The 19,608-nt window shown below is 41.7% G+C and overlaps 4 protein-coding genes across 8 annotated transcripts; all 4 read right to left on the bottom strand.

Moving 5' to 3' along the window:
• Positions 1 to 236: 236 nt before the first annotated feature.
• Positions 237 to 3,828, bottom strand: kdf1a (keratinocyte differentiation factor 1a). The gene is made up of 4 exons (XM_020648980.3): positions 3,520 to 3,828; positions 2,131 to 3,200; positions 1,672 to 1,746; positions 237 to 867 (listed from the first exon to the last, which is right to left on the bottom strand). Exons 2-4 carry the CDS (start codon positions 3,179 to 3,181, stop codon positions 779 to 781), a joined length of 1,215 nt encoding a protein of 404 aa, XP_020504636.1. The 5' UTR covers positions 3,182 to 3,200; positions 3,520 to 3,828; the 3' UTR covers positions 237 to 778.
• Positions 3,829 to 4,337: 509 nt separating this feature from the next.
• LOC109995304 (trophoblast glycoprotein) lies at positions 4,338 to 6,706 on the bottom strand. Its single transcript, XM_020648949.3, has 2 exons — positions 6,059 to 6,706; positions 4,338 to 5,852 (listed from the first exon to the last, which is right to left on the bottom strand). Exons 1-2 carry the CDS (start codon positions 6,316 to 6,318, stop codon positions 4,877 to 4,879), a joined length of 1,236 nt encoding a protein of 411 aa, XP_020504605.2. The 5' UTR covers positions 6,319 to 6,706; the 3' UTR covers positions 4,338 to 4,876.
• A 150-nt stretch (positions 6,707 to 6,856) lies between these two features.
• On the bottom strand, positions 6,857 to 10,091 carry LOC109995305 (transmembrane protein 222). The gene is made up of 6 exons (XM_020648950.3): positions 9,934 to 10,091; positions 9,654 to 9,738; positions 9,441 to 9,472; positions 9,271 to 9,367; positions 9,050 to 9,180; positions 6,857 to 7,567 (listed from the first exon to the last, which is right to left on the bottom strand). Exons 1-6 carry the CDS (start codon positions 10,050 to 10,052, stop codon positions 7,480 to 7,482), a joined length of 552 nt encoding a protein of 183 aa, XP_020504606.1. The 5' UTR covers positions 10,053 to 10,091; the 3' UTR covers positions 6,857 to 7,479.
• Positions 10,092 to 11,290: 1,199 nt separating this feature from the next.
• On the bottom strand, positions 11,291 to 18,672 carry wdtc1 (WD and tetratricopeptide repeats 1). 5 transcript variants are annotated; one of them, XM_020648999.3, is made up of 16 exons: positions 18,173 to 18,672; positions 17,854 to 17,992; positions 17,621 to 17,704; positions 17,458 to 17,504; positions 17,001 to 17,112; positions 16,066 to 16,253; positions 15,791 to 15,973; positions 15,591 to 15,685; positions 15,363 to 15,478; positions 15,199 to 15,274; positions 14,994 to 15,090; positions 14,723 to 14,893; positions 14,388 to 14,623; positions 13,972 to 14,140; positions 13,573 to 13,765; positions 11,291 to 12,879 (listed from the first exon to the last, which is right to left on the bottom strand). In XM_020648999.3, exons 2-16 carry the CDS (start codon positions 17,917 to 17,919, stop codon positions 12,682 to 12,684), a joined length of 2,031 nt encoding a protein of 676 aa, XP_020504655.1. In that variant the 5' UTR covers positions 17,920 to 17,992; positions 18,173 to 18,672; the 3' UTR covers positions 11,291 to 12,681. The 5 variants fall into 5 exon arrangements, with proteins under 5 accessions (XP_020504655.1, XP_020504654.1, XP_020504658.1 ...); XM_020648998.3 differs by having other exon boundaries at positions 18,444 to 18,672; XM_020649002.3 differs by having other exon boundaries at positions 17,854 to 17,911; positions 18,444 to 18,672.
• Positions 18,673 to 19,608: the final 936 nt, after the last annotated feature.

Genomic DNA, 19,608 nt, shown 5'->3' with positions numbered 1-19,608 from the left:
CAAGAGATACACAGAAAAAGTAGGCTGAAGAGACAGAAAGCGATCAGACGGAGGGACTTGTTGATATGTGAGAGCCGATAATTAGGTGCAAAACCAACAAAGCTGCTTATATTCACACAACTTAACTTTTAAAGAGTTGAAAGAGTTCTCTGTTAGCATGAAGCTAACAGAGAAATAAATGAGTTTTTCTGCACATAAAAAGATAATTCCTTGGATCATACATATGAAAAGCCATAAACAAGCATGGACATTTTTATTTTGTTAAAAACAGGACTTATCTGTGAATAAAAAAAAAAGTTTTACAACCAAGAAATCCTTGAAATATGTACAGTACAATATGGCTTAACACAGCAGTTTTCAGGTCAAAACATGCTTTAAAAGAAGTCTAAATGGCAGGAGTCACTATATACACACAGTACATGGCTTGCAAAAACATCACAGTCAAGAATGAGTATGGTCATGTTCTAGTATCAGTCTCTGTCCTCTGGCCTGACTGTGAGGAAGAGTGTAGTCAAGTCTCTTTAAACACTGAATGCAAACATAAAAGATAAGCATCGTCTTTCTCATGATTTAAAAAAAAAAAAAAAAACTTTGTTTCCTCAGAGGGTCATTTGCTGGAGAGATAAAGGTCCATTTATTTAAATGACACTCCAATGGCAAACATTAGCAGGACCTCTAAAAGGAGGAAAACAACGGTCCATTTAAAGGTGCTCCAGTCAGTAACAGCAAACAAAAATAACATTATGGAGGGTTAACATTGTCCATCTGGGCCAAAACATCACAGATGAAGCAGAGGAGCGCCTGAGGAGTCTGTTTCGGTGTCGTGATGGTAGGCAGAAAAGGCTGTGGCTGTGCTGGAGGAGTATGCTTGAGGAGGAAGGAGAAAGAGATTATTCAATGCACTGCAAAGAAAACGCGTTACAGTGATAGTTCACGTGGAACACAAGACAGAAAAAAAAAAAAAGTTTAACCCCACATCCTCAGGCCGCCATGTGAAAGTTGTGGAAACACATTGTGTTGCATCCCCATTGTAACACACGTAACAAGACACCCTGTCCTTTAAACAGCCTCTTTGCAGAACAACACAAAATGAAAAGAAATAAAAGAGCTTCTGCACAGTAATCCACCTGTAACCCAAGCTGCTCTCTAAAATGACATAAGACATTCTGTGGCTTATATTTAATGTGACTCAATCAGGGGGTGTAGCGTGACCGCTGAGCTGCAGGGGAGAATGGGGACAGATTGATGGGTGGGTGTAAGGTGGCAGATAAGGGGAGGAGGCAGCTAATGAGCGAGGGATTGTAATATACAGAGAAAAGGGCAGGAATGCAGGGCTTTCACTGCGTACAGAGTGGTATGTTAGAGGAAAGTAGAGAGGAGGTGAGAAACTGCCTGCAGCTGCAGCAGGTACAATGGACTGCAGAGAATGAGCCTCACACACCGATTCCCCAGGATGGTAGTTACACCTCAATGCCCGGGACAAGTACAGCTCCATCAGCACCATAAATACAATTATTAATAAAGCATGTGATACTTCTAAAACACTAATTACACGCCCATTCAATCTGATTCTTCTTTACTCTTGATTGTATTAAACTCTTTGTTCTTCTTATTTTCATTCATTTGGACCCAAATGAAGGGGCGATGATACGTCCCCACATGCACACTCACTTCTCTCGCTGTAATGTCTCATTTTCCGTGCCAGCTCGTCTGACGGCGTCTGCTCTGACACTTTCACCTCTGGAACTGCAGCAGGAGGACAAAAACACAAACGTAAACACAAGTAGACATGCAGCTTCAGCGGACAAAAAAAAAATACGCTCTGGTTTGAAAAATAATCACTTCATCTCTGCTGTTGTGCAGTTTGTTTTAGAAAAGACAGCTTGTACCTGTTTCAACTTGCCCCAGGTTCACCAATTATTATTAGGTCACAGCCTGTAAATGCCCGCTGTATTAGGGCTTAAAACTATGAGACAAACAAAGTGCTCCAACAGACACTATGACTCATTTACGGAAACAGATTAGATGATTGGTATATCTGGTATGTTGCAGGTAGGGGTGAAAAATCTTGTTATGCTGTATCACACGTATTAATGTGATTGCTTTTAAAATGTTGAACGATATACTTACAGTCACTGCTCATGAATGTGTTGGTCATGGTCTCGTTGCCGCTGTCAGGCAGGGTCCCGTCATTCCTCCCGTTAGGCCGCTGTTGTCCAGTCGAATGGGGGGTCTTGTTTCTCTTGCCCTTCCTTGTGCTGATGCGGATGACCCCGTGCACCAGCTTGCACTCGGCCTCCTGCTCCTCCAGGTTGTAGTCCTGGGCGATGCTGTAGATGAGCTCGCTGATCTCGTTGGTCTTGCGGGAGAACGATGAGTCGGAGGTGCACTTGGCCAGCTGGTCGATCTGGTGCAGGGCGTAAAGCTCCAGAAGCTTCTTGGTGATCAGGGAGTCAATGTCTGTGCCCGTGTCACTCAGATCATCCAGGTCGTAGTCCTCACGCGATAACAAGCTAGTGTTGCTGATAGGTCGCTGGCTTTCCCCCTTACCAGGCGTGCGGGTCCGTTTAGGGGCATCAGCATGATAGCAAACAGTCTGGCCTCCAATGCGAACATCCGGGTAGCGGAAGCTGTCACTGGTGGGCAACTTTGAGACTTTTGGAGATTTCCTTGACTCCAAAGGGATGCCACAAGTGGGGTTTGTGACCGCCATGCCATTGGGAGGGTGAGGCTCACTGACTGCTTTAGGGGGGTGGTCTGTGGAGCTCTCATTAACAGGCAGACATGGCTCCCTGTTGCCATAAAATCCGCAGGTCAGCACACAGCAGATAAGAGCCTTACAGCTGCTCCAGCCCATGGAGGCACAGGAGCCGCAGGTATGTCTGCTGGCAGGTGTGCTGTCTGCTGACCCGGGAATAAATCCTATAGTCTCTGAGCCCCGGCCTGTGCCATTCCTCGGGTGGCCTCGGCTGCGGTTGTACTTATTTTCTGAATACCGGGGCTGGTCATTGTGATGCTCATGCACACGATGCTCCCCATGAGGGTTCTTGTAGGAGTCTTGGCTGGCTGTGCTCTCCCTGGATATAGTCCTGTTCTGGCGATACTTCCCCCCTCTGGAGCCAGAGCTGTGGTGTTTGTAGACACGGGACGCCTTGGGAGCCTCTGTGCTGTGGCCAGGCATGGCTCAGAATGCCTGGGACCTGGTGGGGGAAAAAAAAAAGGCACTTTTTAGATATAATTACCAGGTTTTCCCCCCCCAGCCTTCTGTTTCTACACCACACTGATGTAACTTACACTGAACACCTGCGTAGTAAACAAGAAGCTTCAAGTTAAGACGACTCCCCTTAAGTTTTGAGCATGTAAAAGAACCGAGAGCATTGATTGCTGCCCTTAAAAAATGTTTGGGCCATATCGTTTCACTCTTGTTTTTCTTACAGTAGACTCATTTTAGTTCACAACAAAATCCATTCGACATTCGACCGCTTTTTATTTTGATTTAGTCTACTAAGATTCACTTACCGCATAAGATGAGTTATGGCTGTCTATGATCCAAGGGAACTTGTTCAGCGAGCAAACCGCGGAAGTCTCACACAGAAAACTTCAAACAGCGAAAGAAAGACTTCGATTTTGGACCGTCCAAATATTTCCAGGTGACTTTCCATCAAAAGAAAAAACGTATGCAAAGCTAAAGTCGTCTTCCTCGACCGACCGAATCAACTTGGCACAAACGTGTCGTCTCCTTTTTGTAAAACTCAAGTCTTGAGTAGCTGAGAGTCTCTCAATGTTTGGCTATTACCTGCGGCTACTGCTAATCCCAGAATCTACACCCACCCACAGGTGAGTGGTGACGTCACGCGAGGCGTATATAAAATCACAGAAGTAGGAACGAAAGTTTTAAAAAGAGAGAGTAAGGGATGAAAGAATGAACAGGAAAAGAGAAAAAGAGAAATCTTTTTCATTATGATAGTGAAAAAAAAACGAATCTTTTCAAAGTTTGAAAAAGTTTGTAGCATGTGATACAACATAACAACTGATGGTCAAGATGTACACATTCTTACAAGTAGACTTTATCACATGAAAAAACACACACACACACACACACACACACACACACTCTGACACAGACAGAGGTGTACTGCTGAAGAGCCAGCAGGTGTTTTCCTCAGCAGTTCTTTCATTCTGCCCTATTTTTCCCTCATGGAAACACTAAATCACCCAAACTGTGAACTGAAGTAGTAGGGTCACCTGGCAGAAAAAATAAGAGTGTGTGCAGCACGGTTTCACTTTTCTTTTCTTGCGGTTTCACTGCATCCACAACAAAGCAGGAGAACAAGTAATTCATCAAGTTGTTTTTATTTATAACAAATTGAAAAACAAGTTTAATGTCATAAAGTGGCATTAAACATCTAGTTCTTTTCAAATAATTCAAACCACATTTAAATTCTAGCACAATGGACACACACCATTAATTCACGCTTTTTTAAATTTCAAAGTACATAATCTAATCAAGATCTATTGTAAAATGTGTATACAGTTTCTAATATGAACATACATTTTTCATGCCATCGATGCCGTTTCCCATTCAGGCAATTTTCTGCTCATGTTAACATATTAAAAGGCTAAAACCAAACAGCAAAGAAAAAACGCAATTCTAGATGTATTTTTTTAATACATCCTGTGTATTATATGTTTTATAAAATATTTGATAAACACACACTATTGAGGTAAATATACATATATAATGCTCTGGTGCCTGAATAAAAAAGGCACTTTAAGGTGAGCTTATAACTGCTATCTATTAATTGGAAACTTGTAGTTTTACAGTGAATCTATCAGCATTATCTATTTACATTTACATATTTCTCTCTCACCAGCTCTAACGGAGCATTGTGGAAGAGGCTGTCACCTGTTTGACCTGTGTATCTGCAGGGACCTTGAGAATGCACGTGTCATTTGGCAGTTCCTGTGATGGAGCAGATCCTAAATGCCCCTGTACTCTGCAGCCCACGTTACCCGCCTGGATGTGCCCCAGCCGAGGATCTGAGTCAATCTCAAAGCGATAATGATACCCCTCCAGGACGTCCTGACATGCATCTCTCATGTCAATGATCCATTTCTTCATATCTTTTCGATTCAGGTAGAGCACAAAAAGAAACACCATGCCCACAAACCCTAGAACCAGCCCAAGGAAGACATAGGAGGTCTGCAGAGAAAGGTCTGCCACCTCAGCTTGGTCTGGACCAATGCATCCAATGGCCTGGATGCCAAGCCCTCGCACCTGGGTGCCACTTAACTTACTTGGGGAGGTGCACCTCACAGCTTCCACATCAACCTGAGCTCTCGATTCGTTCAGCCAGGACACAAACTCACGGATTTCGCAGGAGCATGTGTAGGGGTTGTCACCGAGAAGGATCCGGATGTTGCCAAGCTTCTCAATCTCCTGCAGAGCATCATCCCTGAAGGTCCTGAAGTCATTATGTGTCAGGTCCAGAACCTGCAGATGGTTCATGCCAGAGAAGGTCCCACTGTAGACGGCCACCAGGGAGTTGTTGGTGAGTAAGAGCTGCTGCAGGTTAGGGAGGTGGGAGAACATGCCGGGCGGCAGCAGAGCCAGGTTGTTCCCAGAGAGGTCGAGGTGGAGCAGACCCCCAAGGCCGCCCCAGCGAAGAGCCGTTGTAAGGTCTGTGAGAGCGGTGTAGTTTTGCAGCGAGCGGCTCAGGTTGAGCTCCTGAAGGGGACTGCCAGGTATGCTGAGGGCTTCTGGGTGGATGAGAGCCAGCGTGTTCCCGCTGAGGTCCAAGAAGCGCAGGTAGAGGAGGGCAGAGAAGCTGTGGGATGCCATCTCTGTGATCCTGTGAACATCACTAACAGTTAAATCTGTCCATTTACTATTGTTTTCATGTTTAGATACTGCACCTCATGCTACTGTCAAATAAAACAAAAATCATTCGGAGGAGAGGAAATGGTTTATTTCTGAGATACACATCAAGAAAGTTAATATGGCTTAATAAATACAAATGAAGCAACAGCAAAAAAAAAAAAACACCGACATTCTCACCTATTATTGCTTAAAATGATGTTAGTGACATTCTCCAGCTCTGTAAACGCATGAGGTCCAATCTGATGTATATTGTTCCCTTTGATGATGACATTCCTTGAATATCCTGGAATTTTTTCTGGCACTGAGAGCAGATCCGTGGAGACACATTTCACTGTTCGAGTCACAGAAAAACACTCACAGCCGAGAGGACACTCTGAGCACTGGCACTGAGCACAGAGGAGGATTCCCAAAAAGACTCGGAGCACGAGAAAACACATCTCTTAGGTAAAGACGATTACAACGAAAGATCAAATAATGTAAACAGAAGATGAACGGCTGAAAGAGTGAAATTCTAAATGCTGCTTTCGTCCTAACAGACTAGTGAAAGCTGTAGAGGCGGCAAAGAGCGCTCTAGTATCAGCCCCTCTGAATGTGCTCCACTCGGGGGGAATAGAGGTTCCTGTGAATTGATGAAGTTCATAACACGCAGAATCTGCTCGATGGAAAAGGTGTGTGGTTCCCTTAAAGGTACAGAGGACAATCGTGTTGTGACCTACACCGCAGACTGCCAGGGGGGGAATCTGTACACAGAACATACTAAATAACTTTTTAAGAAACAGGCACATTTCAACTTAAATAGACACACAGTAATAAATAAAAATCAAACCAATAAAAATATATATACATATTATGATGTACCATTGCTCATAATTGGAATAGTTTTGCAGAGTTAAGTTGACATTCCAGCATTGAGATGCAGTTATAAAGCATTCAGAATCTGTCAAATAATACACAAATAATAAAAACACACTCGTGTCAAAGAAGAAAAATGGAAACATTTGTTTTTTTATCCATTAATGGAGAGAGGATTTCTTACAGCACAAAACCATTATTCATCACATGTGGGTCCTACATCATTCTATCTTTGGTAGATGCTCATATCTCTGAGACAAATAACTGATGAAGACTTTCAGCGTCTTGATTTAGTAAGCCAATTTGAAGCAATACATCACTGAAATGTGCATAAGCCGAGGTGGAAACACGTTTGTCACTGCCATTCTTGAGAAACACATTTCTGGATTCCACCGTGCGGCTCGGCTGTGGTGCAATTCTGGAGATTATCATCTCCCTTCATAAACTCCTTTTTTACAAGTTAATACAGAATGCAGCTGATTAGTAGATATTTAAGTTTTTGCATCTCACAAACTCATAAATACTTATTACAGACAAAGAAACATTAAACTATAAATAGCTGATACTAAAACTACTCACATACAGCCTGACTCTGTCCTTAAATACCCTCCAAGATACTAGATAACCAAGAGACAAAGAAGACTTTCAGATGGAATTTTTGTATAAACACAAGTCCCATGAAAACACATCAATCTTACAACAGAGTGTAAAGTCTGTGAAGTTATTCGGCCGAGCTGCTTCCTTCACTACTGCAGGTTTAACGTGAGGATGAAAGTGGCGAGGACCCCGCAGAGCATGAAGAAGGGGAACCAGGTTTTGAGGAACGCTGCCCAGCTGAAAGATACAGAGAGGGCGATGTGTTAGAGAAACATCTGGATGGTGTGAGAGCGTGTGCAAGGGTGACGCACACTCAAAACAAGGGCATGCAAGGTGTTGAAGTATCACATGTTCCTGTCTCTTTACTCTCAGAGGCCCACAGCTCTCCCCTCCCTCTCCCCTCCCTCTCCCCTCCCTCTCCCCCTTACACGCACCCCGGCCCGCGTCCTACTGTCCTCTCCACCCAGGCTGTGCGGGGAGCCCCAGCGGAGGGGTGACCTTCAGTGGTGACACAGAGGGGGAGCGCTGGTTGTCAGTGATAAATTACACGACTCGTCTCCAGTTTAAAAGGACTCCTGTGCTGTGGGTATGTATGAGCGGAGGCAGCACAAACTGTGACGCCAGCGCTTCTCTATGTGGGTCAGCCGAGAATAATGAGGGGGATTCTCTGAGCCATATGTCTCTTAATGCTCACCAGTGAACAGCAGCACAGTTATTTCAAAGATTGGGAACATTCTTGGTGCGTTTGGCTCAGCATCAGGAACTAGATGTTTCCCCATGATGCTGAATTCTTTAGTCCCATCAAAGCTTTTTTTCTACCAAAGTTTTTTCTGATTTTTTTTTCTCACAAATGCACAAAACTCCTGAAACATTGTGGGATCATTTTCAGGATGAGCAGCATGTGTGAATGCAAACAGCCAATGGTTTCACCTTGATTTTACCGGAAACGTTTCCTGCCAGCTCCCTGCTAACATTTCCATTCAGGTGTTTGGGCAAACGGCTAAATCTGTGTGCGGGTATATGAGCTGCTTTATTTTGTTTTTCTGTTGACCAGTATGTTCTCCTCTCTATTGTTGATTCAGTGATAATGTCAAACTACGCACAGCATTGATATATAGGCACAAACTGTCATAGCATCGGACTGTTTTGGTGCGGCCACCATTCCTGCTTCGACCTTCGTAAGTCGTGACGCCTCTGGCTTTTTTGAGTAGTTATAAGTGAATTTAATTTAATTCAATACATTCAATCAGAACCTTGTTTATCTACATTTGACCAAATAATCACCAAAACACTGCCCGACCATGCAATGAAACAAACAGCATAAGTTATCCCTCATAAAGACAGTTTCATATAAATGTTTTTTTTCTGTTGGTTGTTCAATCACTACTTTACGTGTTGTTGAACAAGACAAAACACATCTACCAAATGATAAAACAATCATAATAAGGAGCTGAATATCAAACTCACTGTTATTTTGTCATGTCTGTGGTTTACCTTTATTGTTGTTATCTTTATGATTTGTTTGTAATGCTGCGATGTCCGTTAGTCTGTCCTTACTGTGCTGTTCTTTATGTTTTAACTATTGTAAAGTGTCTTTGAGTTTTTAAAAGCGCTTATAAATAAAATGTATTATTATTATTATTATGTATTGCTTATACTACATGTGAGCGTCTCTGAATGGTGATACAAACAGCTGGATGACTTGTTTAACATACATACCTCACATGTTTTCCGTGAATAAGAGACCGCATACACAGGTTCACCATGTTCCATGACGTGCTGTTGTCGTAGCGCATGAGGTTGAGGGCCATGGCGACGTGGGAATGGCAGTTATCTAAGCATAGATTGTGCTTCAGACAAATAGAGAAAAGGTATTTATTACGATGCTAACAATGACGATGTGGAAATATGTATTACAAAAAACATGAATGCTGTCTCACTGGTCGACACTTGTACTCCTCAGAAGCGTCAAACACTGCTTTGTCCCATGTAGCAGCACCATTGCCACACACTTTGTCCACATCGAGCTTCCAATACCTGCAACATGACATAACAATGTTATTGTTATGAACCATTTGCTGAAAGACGAAACAGACCAGAATAAACTTACTTTGTTGGTCTCCCAAAACCCATGTTGTCCTCCTGGATTAAAACAACAACAACAACAATTGTGTTAGTCATTGAAAGTGATTGTGACAGACTTACACTGTGTGAGTGGCAGCTTCTGCAGGCGCAGGGTTTTGCATTTTCATTCCTACCTCACTGGACTACAGCAGGGCCAGCACACTTCTGTGAACAGCCTCTGTAAAGTGGATCTACTCACCGAGACAAAATATGATCCTGCAAAATCTCTGATGATCCCAGCAGAGGTGCATATACCCATGTGGCCGATGAATGGGAGCAACCACCTGCAATATTCACACACAGCATAAAACAACAGCGTTACATCGATATACAGACATGCATACGTGAGTATATCAAAAATATACAGTATGCATTACACTAACAATGACGTAGGTTTATAAGAACAGCTTCATCTGATATTAGCTGAATAACAACCTGTCGCATCAAGACCAGGGTTTAGAGACGTGTTAGCTTCTTACGATAAAATAGGAATAGGTGTCCAAACAATGCAGTAAGGGTAGCGACTGGTTTTTCTGTCGCTTTTTAAGAAATCCCCGTGGTAGTTCATCATCACGTCGGTCTCATCAACCTCCGCCATCACTGCCTGGAATGACGTCACGGCGGTGTGACAGTGACGGATTATACGGAACGCTGAAAGGATCAAGTCAAGTCCCAGCTCTAACACAACACTCGTTTTTAGCGCCACCTGGCGTTCAATGAGGCTGACGCCTGCAAGATGTAATAAAGCGAAAATACCTACTGTTTTTGCACGGCAACATCTTTGGATATTGTATGAGCTTTCTTTTTAAATGTTTTTTTATCATTTAAAAGTAGTTTTTTGGGGGGGGTTTTTTACCAGTAATTTCTAAATTACAGGCGGCACCTTCTCTCCCTCCCTTTCTCTCTATCGCTACTTTCACTTTTTGTATCCTTTCTTAGGTATTTCATATAGTTTTGTAGTTTTTTTTTATGTTCGTAGTATATTGTGTGTCTATTGATGTCTTAGTATTTTGCTGTCTTTATTTGTTTAATTTTATTATTTACTGTATTTCGGAGTCGTTGTCCTGACCTTGTCTGTTTTTTTTGTGCCTCATTTGTATATCACCAGTTTGTCACTTTATTGCACCTAATAAAAAATAATTAAAATTAAAATTAAAAATTAATTAGTAAAAATAATAAAATAAATAAATAATTATTTAAATAAAATAATTTACAGGCGGCGAATATCACAAAATGCAGTTGTTTAGACGTTTGCGATGAAAATAACTTACTACTACTTGTGTATTATGTTTATGTTTATGATGCTTTAAAAATATATAATGTCATTCATTTTAGTTATCAAGACATTTGTCCCTGAGAATTTTCTAAGCTTCCATGCTCCTTACTTCACAGTATTAATGACAGCTATTTCATTTTGCATGTGCTTAAGTGGAGGACTATCTGGAATATTTATTCAAAATTATTATGGCAGAAATTTTGAAAATGTTTTTGTTATTGGTCAAACTCAGAGACTCAGTCAGCTATATCATACTTTATCACCTACCCCTTAAGCTGGGTCAGCTCATTACACTCAGTATATGTGGTTAGAAGCTCTCCAAATGACTCCTGCTTGTGATGTACTGTGCAAACATTTCTAGTCTACTCAGCAACAGCGGGAAGTAGAGCAGCAGACAGTGATGAATGAGCAGGACACCAGAGAGTCTCACCTACAGTATTTTCCCCAACCTAATTAGTAATGTGTCAGTTCTTCTGTATCTGTTGTGTAACTGTTAAGGACAAACAATTCATCATCTGTTATGATGAAAAGAACAGCAAAACAAAAAAGAAAAATACAGACAAGGTGTTTGTTAATTTTATTCTTCACCTTGTGCTTAACAAAGGATTTTGCAGGAATTCTCAAATAAAAACAGATAATCCCAAATTAATGAAAAAAAGTCAAACACATGGAGGCCTAGTGTTACATTTTAAGGACTCATTCCTGACATTTAACCCTTTTTGGGAGAAATCTGCTGTTCACTGAACAACAGTTAGGATGGCTCTGTGTCCTTTTTTGCACACTACTATGTTCAGATAAGCCCCAAGCAAGCAGGACTGGACCCCTGATGGTAGTAGGACTAGTGCTAAACTCTCGCAGGCTGTACGCAGGAACAATAGGGTTCCTGTCTATTGCCAACAGAAACATAGTTGCAACAAACCACAAATTAGCATCTGCGCCCCATTTATACCCAAAACAGAACTTTCCCATTGACAATTCATGCCAGAGGACCAACAACACTGATTTGATTTAAATCAAAAACATTTTAGAACGCTTTTTTTTTTTTTTTAAACAAATTTTTTTTTATTGATACTTGACCTTGTCAAAAATCTTTTGTAGTAAAACCTCTTAACTAAAAAGAGCACTGTATGCCAAAATCATGTTTCAATGAAACAAAGAAGACCATTTTTAAGCCTTGGCCATTTAAATGACAGATTACAACCTTTGGCAGAAGAAAACACTTTTTTTTTCTGACAGTTATAAACCAAACAAAGCTTACAAATATATTTCATTGTAGCAACACTTGCAACTTTCAAAATGTGGACAATTCAGTTTAGGTGTCCTGTGACCAAAACTCCAACTTAAAATATGAGTTTAACTCAGAATGGATACCTTGGGCGTGCAGCTTTTCTGCATGAGCAGGCACTAAACCTCTGAGCTCCAACTGTAGCAGACAGGAGATGCAACAAAGCACTCTCTTCTGGTCTGTGATCTGATCCTCCACGGAGGACTCAACTGCTGTGTGGCCACCCTGACCTGAGAATAGGTCGCTCAACCTCCAGCTTCTTCTTCTACGTATTGTGTTTCTCTCCAACATAAACCTGAGGAGGGATAAGTGCTGAACTCCTCCTTCTTTGTGAGAAACGGGGGAGTGACGTGGAAGGTGCTCTCCTCAAGGTGTGCCCCTGCCACTGTGGGGCGTGGAGGGAGAGGCAGAGGTGTTGTTGGTGCAATGAAGGGGTGTAATGCATGTACTCTCCATCCTCCATGAATTCCTCTCCCCAAAAGTGATCTCCGCCAGTCCTCTCTTTGGACAGGGGAGGGTGATGCATAGTGCAGATATGTGACATGACATTCACTCAATGTTTCTGTCAGACTCTAAGGGGTGGGGATTAAGATTCAAACGAGAGCTGGGCAGGGCGAGCGCTTCTTGCTTCCTACATCCATTCAATTGAATGGCTGACACTTCTGTTTAGCTTGGCCGACACTGCACTTGTCCCTCTGAGCTGTCTTCATCATCGGACCCTTCTGGACCAACGCCACGCAGGCCCGTGATGCGATAGCCCATGTTGAGCAGCATTACCTCCAGTGGGTCAGCATTCATACGCCGCTGGTTCGCCTGAGCCGCGCCCTCCATGTCCTCCACCACACGGACATTGTCACACTCAGTCTGTGTTATGAGAAAAGAAAAGGGAAAGAAAAAGGGATACCGAATCAGCTGAAATGCAAAGGACGTTCAAATATATTTGTACATCTTGTACTGTACATGACAACAAGTTAAAGGAAGAATGTGAAGTCTATCCTCTGTAAATGTCTCTCTGAGTCATGACTGTCTACAATGAGTGAGAAGCTCGAGTCCCTCCAGCTGTATTGTTGTCAGAGCCGTGTTTACATCATCTTTACATGGACGGGACGGCCTTGCGTATAAAGCTGTTTTAGTCAAGGACTAGAGAAAAGAATAAGAAAATAGCCTGGAGTGGAGAGGGGTTGGAGGTGTGCCGCTGGAGGAGAGCGGAGGCTTCAGAGTAGCGGAGGTGTCGCCAAACAGCACTTTGTTTTGGTTTAATGCTGGTGCTCAAGGGCGACATCTACTGGATCAAAAAGTTGCACATTCTTCCTTTAATTCATTGCGTCTTCTGAAATTAAAATGCATGGAACTGCTAAAGTCGCCAAATATCACATGACCACCTAATTTTAACAAAGTTCTCAGATGGTCACTGGTTGATGCATCAAAGGAAGAGTGTGGATATTTAAACAAACTACATTCCAAGAATCAGTATGATTTTAGAGTTAGGTAATCAAACCAAGAAGCACTGTGCCCCAACATGACCTATTAAATACTATAAAGTGTCAGCTTGTTTACCTCGGGTCTAGGGTTCCATAACCGCACAACAGGGTCAATACCACTAGTAGCCAGGAAGCAGTAGCTGGGGTGGGGCTGCAGGCAGTTGACTATGGACTCATCCCCCTGCAGGATTCTCACAAGATTAGTTGTCTCCTTTTCCCAGATAAAAAAGGAGCCATCATCTGAACCGCTGACGATGTACTGGCCTTTACTGTGGAGAAAGAAAAGGATCTTATATTGAAATATAAGATCACAAAAATCCAGTAGAAACAGTATCTAGATCAAAGATTTATATATGAAAGCTACTCTCTAATGCTTTACTTATTCTCTACTGCCCATTCATAGATCTGTCTTCAGCTACAGAGCTTGTGATTGCCCCCTTGTGAGCTGATGGGACTGGGACTGAGATCTACTTACCTTCCAAAGAAGTTAGCCTCTTTGATGTCGGTTGTGGTGTTGCAGTGACCACAGTATCTGTGCTTGTAGTCAAAGCTGCGTTCTCTCAACACCAGCTCATCCTCAGGGACGGACTCCTTCCGACTGAATGAGTGGAACCTAATGGAGCTGTTTGCCTTCTTATCGTCTCCTAGTGTAAAAAAAAAATAATCGTACTTATTAGCAGAGAGTCATTCAAATGCATTTACAAAGACTGTCTGTTAGTCTTAGAACACAAAACTAAGATCAAAACAAAAGGGTATAAAAAAAAACAGTTTTAAGTAGTCGTAAAATCCAGAAAACAAACATAAAAATGTGTTTTCTTCCATTTTCCACTTGTGTTCATACTCAAATAAGTTACTGCACATCAGACAAGTAACCAGTTCACTCTGTTCTACCTGTTTCTGTCTTGGTGAAGAGAGCAGCCTTGATGTCTTTGTCTAAGGAATCGCAGGCACTGCTGTGCGCCTGCTCAGGAAACTTTCCCTTGAAATCATCCAGACACTCCAGAGCTTCAGCCACATACTTCAGCTCAAAGAGACAACGTGCAAGTCTGAAATGAGCCTTCAGGTGAGCAGGGTTTAGAGTCAGAGCCTTCAGACAGTCCCTGAGGGCATCGTAATGATCTCCGTCCCTGTGAATCACAGATATTAGTAAAGACTTGATACATACTTTCATAGCCTTCAACAGTAGTTTATAAATCATCTCCCTGCTGCGATACAAAGACACTTACCACTTGCGTTTCATGTAGGCTGCAGCCCTGTTCCCATACAGCATGGCGTTGCAGCTGGTGTGGTGAATACCTAAACTGTACAGCTGGATGGCCTGGGTCCACTGCTGCCGTGCGAATGCATCGTTAGCTTGTTGTTTTATTTTCTCCAAGCTAGCAGGGAGATCGGTAGAACTAGCACGAAAAAGAGAAAGAGAAGCATGACTGACCTATGTACATGCTTGATCTTTAATGAAGTCTGTGCACAAAAACCAACCAGGGTAAACATAAATACCAAGAGTGCATCTTGCTTTCAGCAAATCGAATATGGCTGGTTGGTAGGTGGATTCCATTGGAGACGCCATTGGTTGTTTTTCCATTCTGTAGATCCCCTGTGAAGCAAAGTTTCATCAATAATGACTACATATATAGATGTCTATTTATTTCCACAAGGCACCATTTAAGATTTGTTGTCATAACAACCAATGGCACAGACCCACCTGTCGATGATTGGCACTTTTTTGGAAGCAAAAAGGTGTAGGGCTTCTGTTTGAATGTCAAATCAAACAGATACACCTAGAAGAACCGGGGAGTTAAAGGATACGTTTTAACAATGAAAAAGAAATTCACAACTCCTCTGGCTATTCATTTTTTAAAGGATTACCTGTTCCCCACCCATGTTAACCAGAAGCTCTGTGCCATCTGGACTGAAGGTGACATAGGTGGCCACCAGCACTCTCAGGCGGTTATTGTAGTCTGGGAGTTTCACTGGCAGGTGCCCTGAAGTGTTCAAACAAAGGATGAGCTTATTAGCTTATTAAAGCACATTGTTAAAAGTTAGTGTACCCATTCAATAAATCTGATACCAGCCATATTTCAGCCATGTATGCACCTGCAACATAATACTGCCCAGCGCCGTCTGGGATGGGCTTCTGCCTCTCACAGAATGTGTGCACCGATGCTGATGTGCTCTGACTCATAGATTTCCTGTAGGAGGGTAAAAAGTTAGGTTAGTTGATATGGAGAATGTAGCACATTTGAGTGATTGATTAATACCGGTAATCATAAGAACCAAATAATACCGCAACTAACCTGTAGTTGTTAATCATTCTGATGTCGTAAAGGCGGACAAAAGGCCCATTGGCACCCACAGCCAGGTAGTTGTTGTCCCTCGGGTTGACCGCTAGACACTTGGCCTCGACCAGCTGACCACAGAACTCTGTCAGGTCAATCAGCACCTCCGAGCGTTTACTGCTCTCCCTCAGGTCATACTGTCTGTTGTGGACACCAGGAATGGAACATAAATATTACCGGGGGGATAACATGACACATGATTTAATTCATTTCTGGATAACTGGGTTTCAAACCTAATGATGCCATCCTCAGCAGCACTCCAGAAGGTGTTTGGCCACATGGGCGCTGTGGCAATGCGTTTGACTCTGTTGGTATGATCACTGAAGATATGGATGGTTTCCTTCACCGTCAAGTCATGCACATGGACCTTTGTGTCGGCCGCACCTGTTATCAAGATTCTGTCTCCGGAGTGAGGGAGGAACTGTTAGGGGGACGCAAACAGAGCAAAAAGTATACACACACAATGATTAGCAATATTGAATTGTGGGCAACCAAAGATGAAGGCATTATCAAGGTGTTCACATGGAGTACTTATATGACTAATACATCTATGTTTCCATTTCTGTGCTAATGAATCATAGTCTGGATAAAGACATTAAACAACATTTCCACTTAATTTAAAATGCTAACATTTCCCCACAGTATTTGACCTCAGTCCTATGCTTTCTGTCAGGAAGCTACAAAGGTATGGCCTTGTGACAATTTCTGTGGTAGACCAAAACTGATTCAGCATAGCCTAACATGTAAAGAGATGTTTTCTACATGCCATGCACTAAATGGCCAACAGCTCCCCCTATGTGCAGAAAGTGTTGGTTTCTTCAAGAGAGCATTTGTAAATGAGAAAAAGGGGCACCATCAGTGGAGTTTTTGTTTTGCCTAAAGCCAATAATTTAAATGCTAAGTTGTGATAAAAATAACTCTACATAGTTGACTTAAAAATATGGATTAAATGCCCTTCAATTCAGTTGAGTACTGCATTTCTCTCATCCACATGTAAGCAGAATGTAGAAAAACAACGAGAGCCGTAGTGTTTGCTTCCGACTCAAATTTCAGCCTCGATCACCTTCAACTACATTATCATTCTGTATTCAAACTCAGTCACTGTGAATGACTTCAGTCTATTTTCTCTACTGAAATTCAAAATGCCCATTCTCTCAGTTCTCCTTACCTTTACTGAAAATATATTTGCTGCATGACCTGTGTGCATAGTTGTAAGCTTCTTGTGTTTGAATGGATCCCAGATGACAGCATGCTGATCATCTGACCCGGAGGCCAGTAAACTATACAAAAAAAAAAAAAAAGAATCAACAAGATGAGTCAAGCAGCATTGTTTTTTTTTAATACTAATATCCAGACATGTTAGATGTGCAGTAGTGGAAAATCTGTAAACATTTGTACTATTACTTATCAAAATACATTACAATTGTTACATTGCAGCAGCAATGTTTAGAATTTTATTCTTTCTTGGACAAATAGCGAAGTCATTATAGGCCTTTTGTGTACACACAGTTCATCCAACTAACCTAATAATCACATTTTTGACATACTTATATTGTGATGTAACCCAGTAATTGAACCAAGGTTAATAACTAAAGATGTAAATTAGGTGAATCTTCAACACTTACTCTCCTCGCTCATTCCACTCCAAACAGTTCACACATCCAGTATGACCCTGTTGAGACAGAAGGTAAACCTTTTACAGCGAAGATACGACAAAAAACAAAGAAATATCTTCTTGGTCTCCCTCGCTTTTCCTTAATGTGTCTACACAGACTTGCTGTTACTAACCTGAAGCTCAGCCTCGAGTCCAAGTCTTTTGATGAAAGGGTCTGTCACATGATAGGACCTTTGAAAGCCTGGTGCTCTCTTGTCCTGAAGATATGAATTCAATTCCTCATTAGACTTTTGCTCATCAGATAGCATAGTAAGAAATGTGTAAAGATACTGTGCATGTGGTTTGGGTCTTCTTAAGTTAGCATGAATAGTGTGTGATTACAGGTAGATTGATTGCATCTACTCACTCTGATCTGCCTGTGCAGGATATCTCTGGTGATGTTGACAGTAGTCATCGCCTCACCACTAAACATAAAAAAATAGGGTCTGGGCTGGAGGTTCCAGTGGTCAGAGCACAGATGACATTTACCCTGTATTTCTCAAAAGCTGGAAAGAAGTTGAAAACATAAGGAATCGTAGACAGTAGAGCAAGGACACTTATCCCATCCATACAGTGATTTCACGTTGGTTCTGTGTGTAATTTGATGTTAAGTGTCCTCAGCAGTATGTTGAATTATTTACTCATAACGTAATCTTTAAAATAGAGATAATAAGCATAGCATATACCGTTTTCTGATGTGCACACGTTTCTACTACAAAGACAGCACCTCAGAGCTCCGGTAGAAAAATAAACATAAACAAGCCGAGCTGATTAGCTTACAAGCTAATCTTAGCTTTGCAGCTCTGTCAGTATTATAACCGTCTGACTGTTTCTCAAACGATGACAACTATTCATACGTAAAATAACTGTTGCGCTGTAAGCATCGTAGGATACTCATGCAGCAGGCCTTTAAAAGACCAGCTCACCAAGTAGCTGGTGTTAGCGTGTTTGCGTTACCTTGTTAGCTAAACAAAACGTCCAGTCCCTCTATCGTAAACATTTGAAACGCTTAAATTGCGATTTCAGACTGCAAAAGGAATCTCACCGCTTGCATTGAACTAGAACCGCCCCTGTCAAGAAATGTCAATTTAATAGACGTAAAGAATCACACTCTAAGTGAGTTTGTTGACAGGATTCACGCTAATATCTTCTCTGACTTGAACACTAAGCTCCTCCCACTGATTACGTTCTCACCACGCAGCTGTCTTCTGCTAAAGCACTTCCGGTCAGCATTTATTTCAAAATAATAGCCTTCTTCTACAAATTAAAGTTGAACATTTTATTACAAAAAGGGGTTTAGAAAACACTTGTGCTGCAAAATACCACTATTGTGCGTTAATACATGTCAATTGTCTTCTCATTTAGATTGAAACGTATTGATCAAAAACTGAGCAGTAAAGTGAAATAGCTTCATGAAACTGCGACTGTGTGAAATAAGGTCCTTAAACAGCAATCAGCCAGATATAAAAGGGCTGTGGATCAAAGGTCTAATCCTACAGTCTGTGGTCTAATCTGACCTTACTTAAGAGGTAGTTTAAGGATGTAAAGTTGAATATAATAGGCTTAGTCTGATCAAGACTTAAAACCATGTTACACTGTACATAAGGCTGCGCTGAGGAGCTTTGCTCATAACATGTTTCTGAACCGATGGTATGAATTCACCTAATTCTTATTTTAACTTTATTTAGGCTAACCTTTATTTATCCAGGTTAGTCCCATTGAGATCAGAGGTCTTTTTTCAAGGGAGGCCTGGCCAAGAATAGCAGCAACTTACAGTTTCATCAACAAAAACCATCAAATTCATACAGTACACCTTTTATAATAATAAAAACCATCAGCTTTGTGTACAACCTCCACCAAAAGTGCTAATAAAATGATTATATTAACTGCAGACATTTTACACATGTTTCATGTATTTAGTGATGATGTAGGTCTTTATGTTCTCAGAGATCTAGGAGTGCAGAAACTCCTATTGATTATGAAAAAGGTCTGGGGCCCCAAAATAGTTTTTTTTAGGTGTTTAAATAGGGCTACTTTGTAAGGAAGAGCATATCATATTATTAAGTCATTAGCTCGTAAAGCATTGCTTTTATTGTTTCACATTTAAGAATTACACAGATGT

Source organism: Labrus bergylta, chromosome 8 (assembly GCF_963930695.1).
Source record: "Labrus bergylta chromosome 8, fLabBer1.1, whole genome shotgun sequence".
In the NCBI taxonomy this organism is placed as follows: domain Eukaryota; kingdom Metazoa; phylum Chordata; class Actinopteri; order Labriformes; family Labridae; genus Labrus; species Labrus bergylta.
The sequence above is the reverse complement of the archived record's forward strand: the minus strand, read 5'-3'. Positions and strand labels throughout refer to the sequence as shown.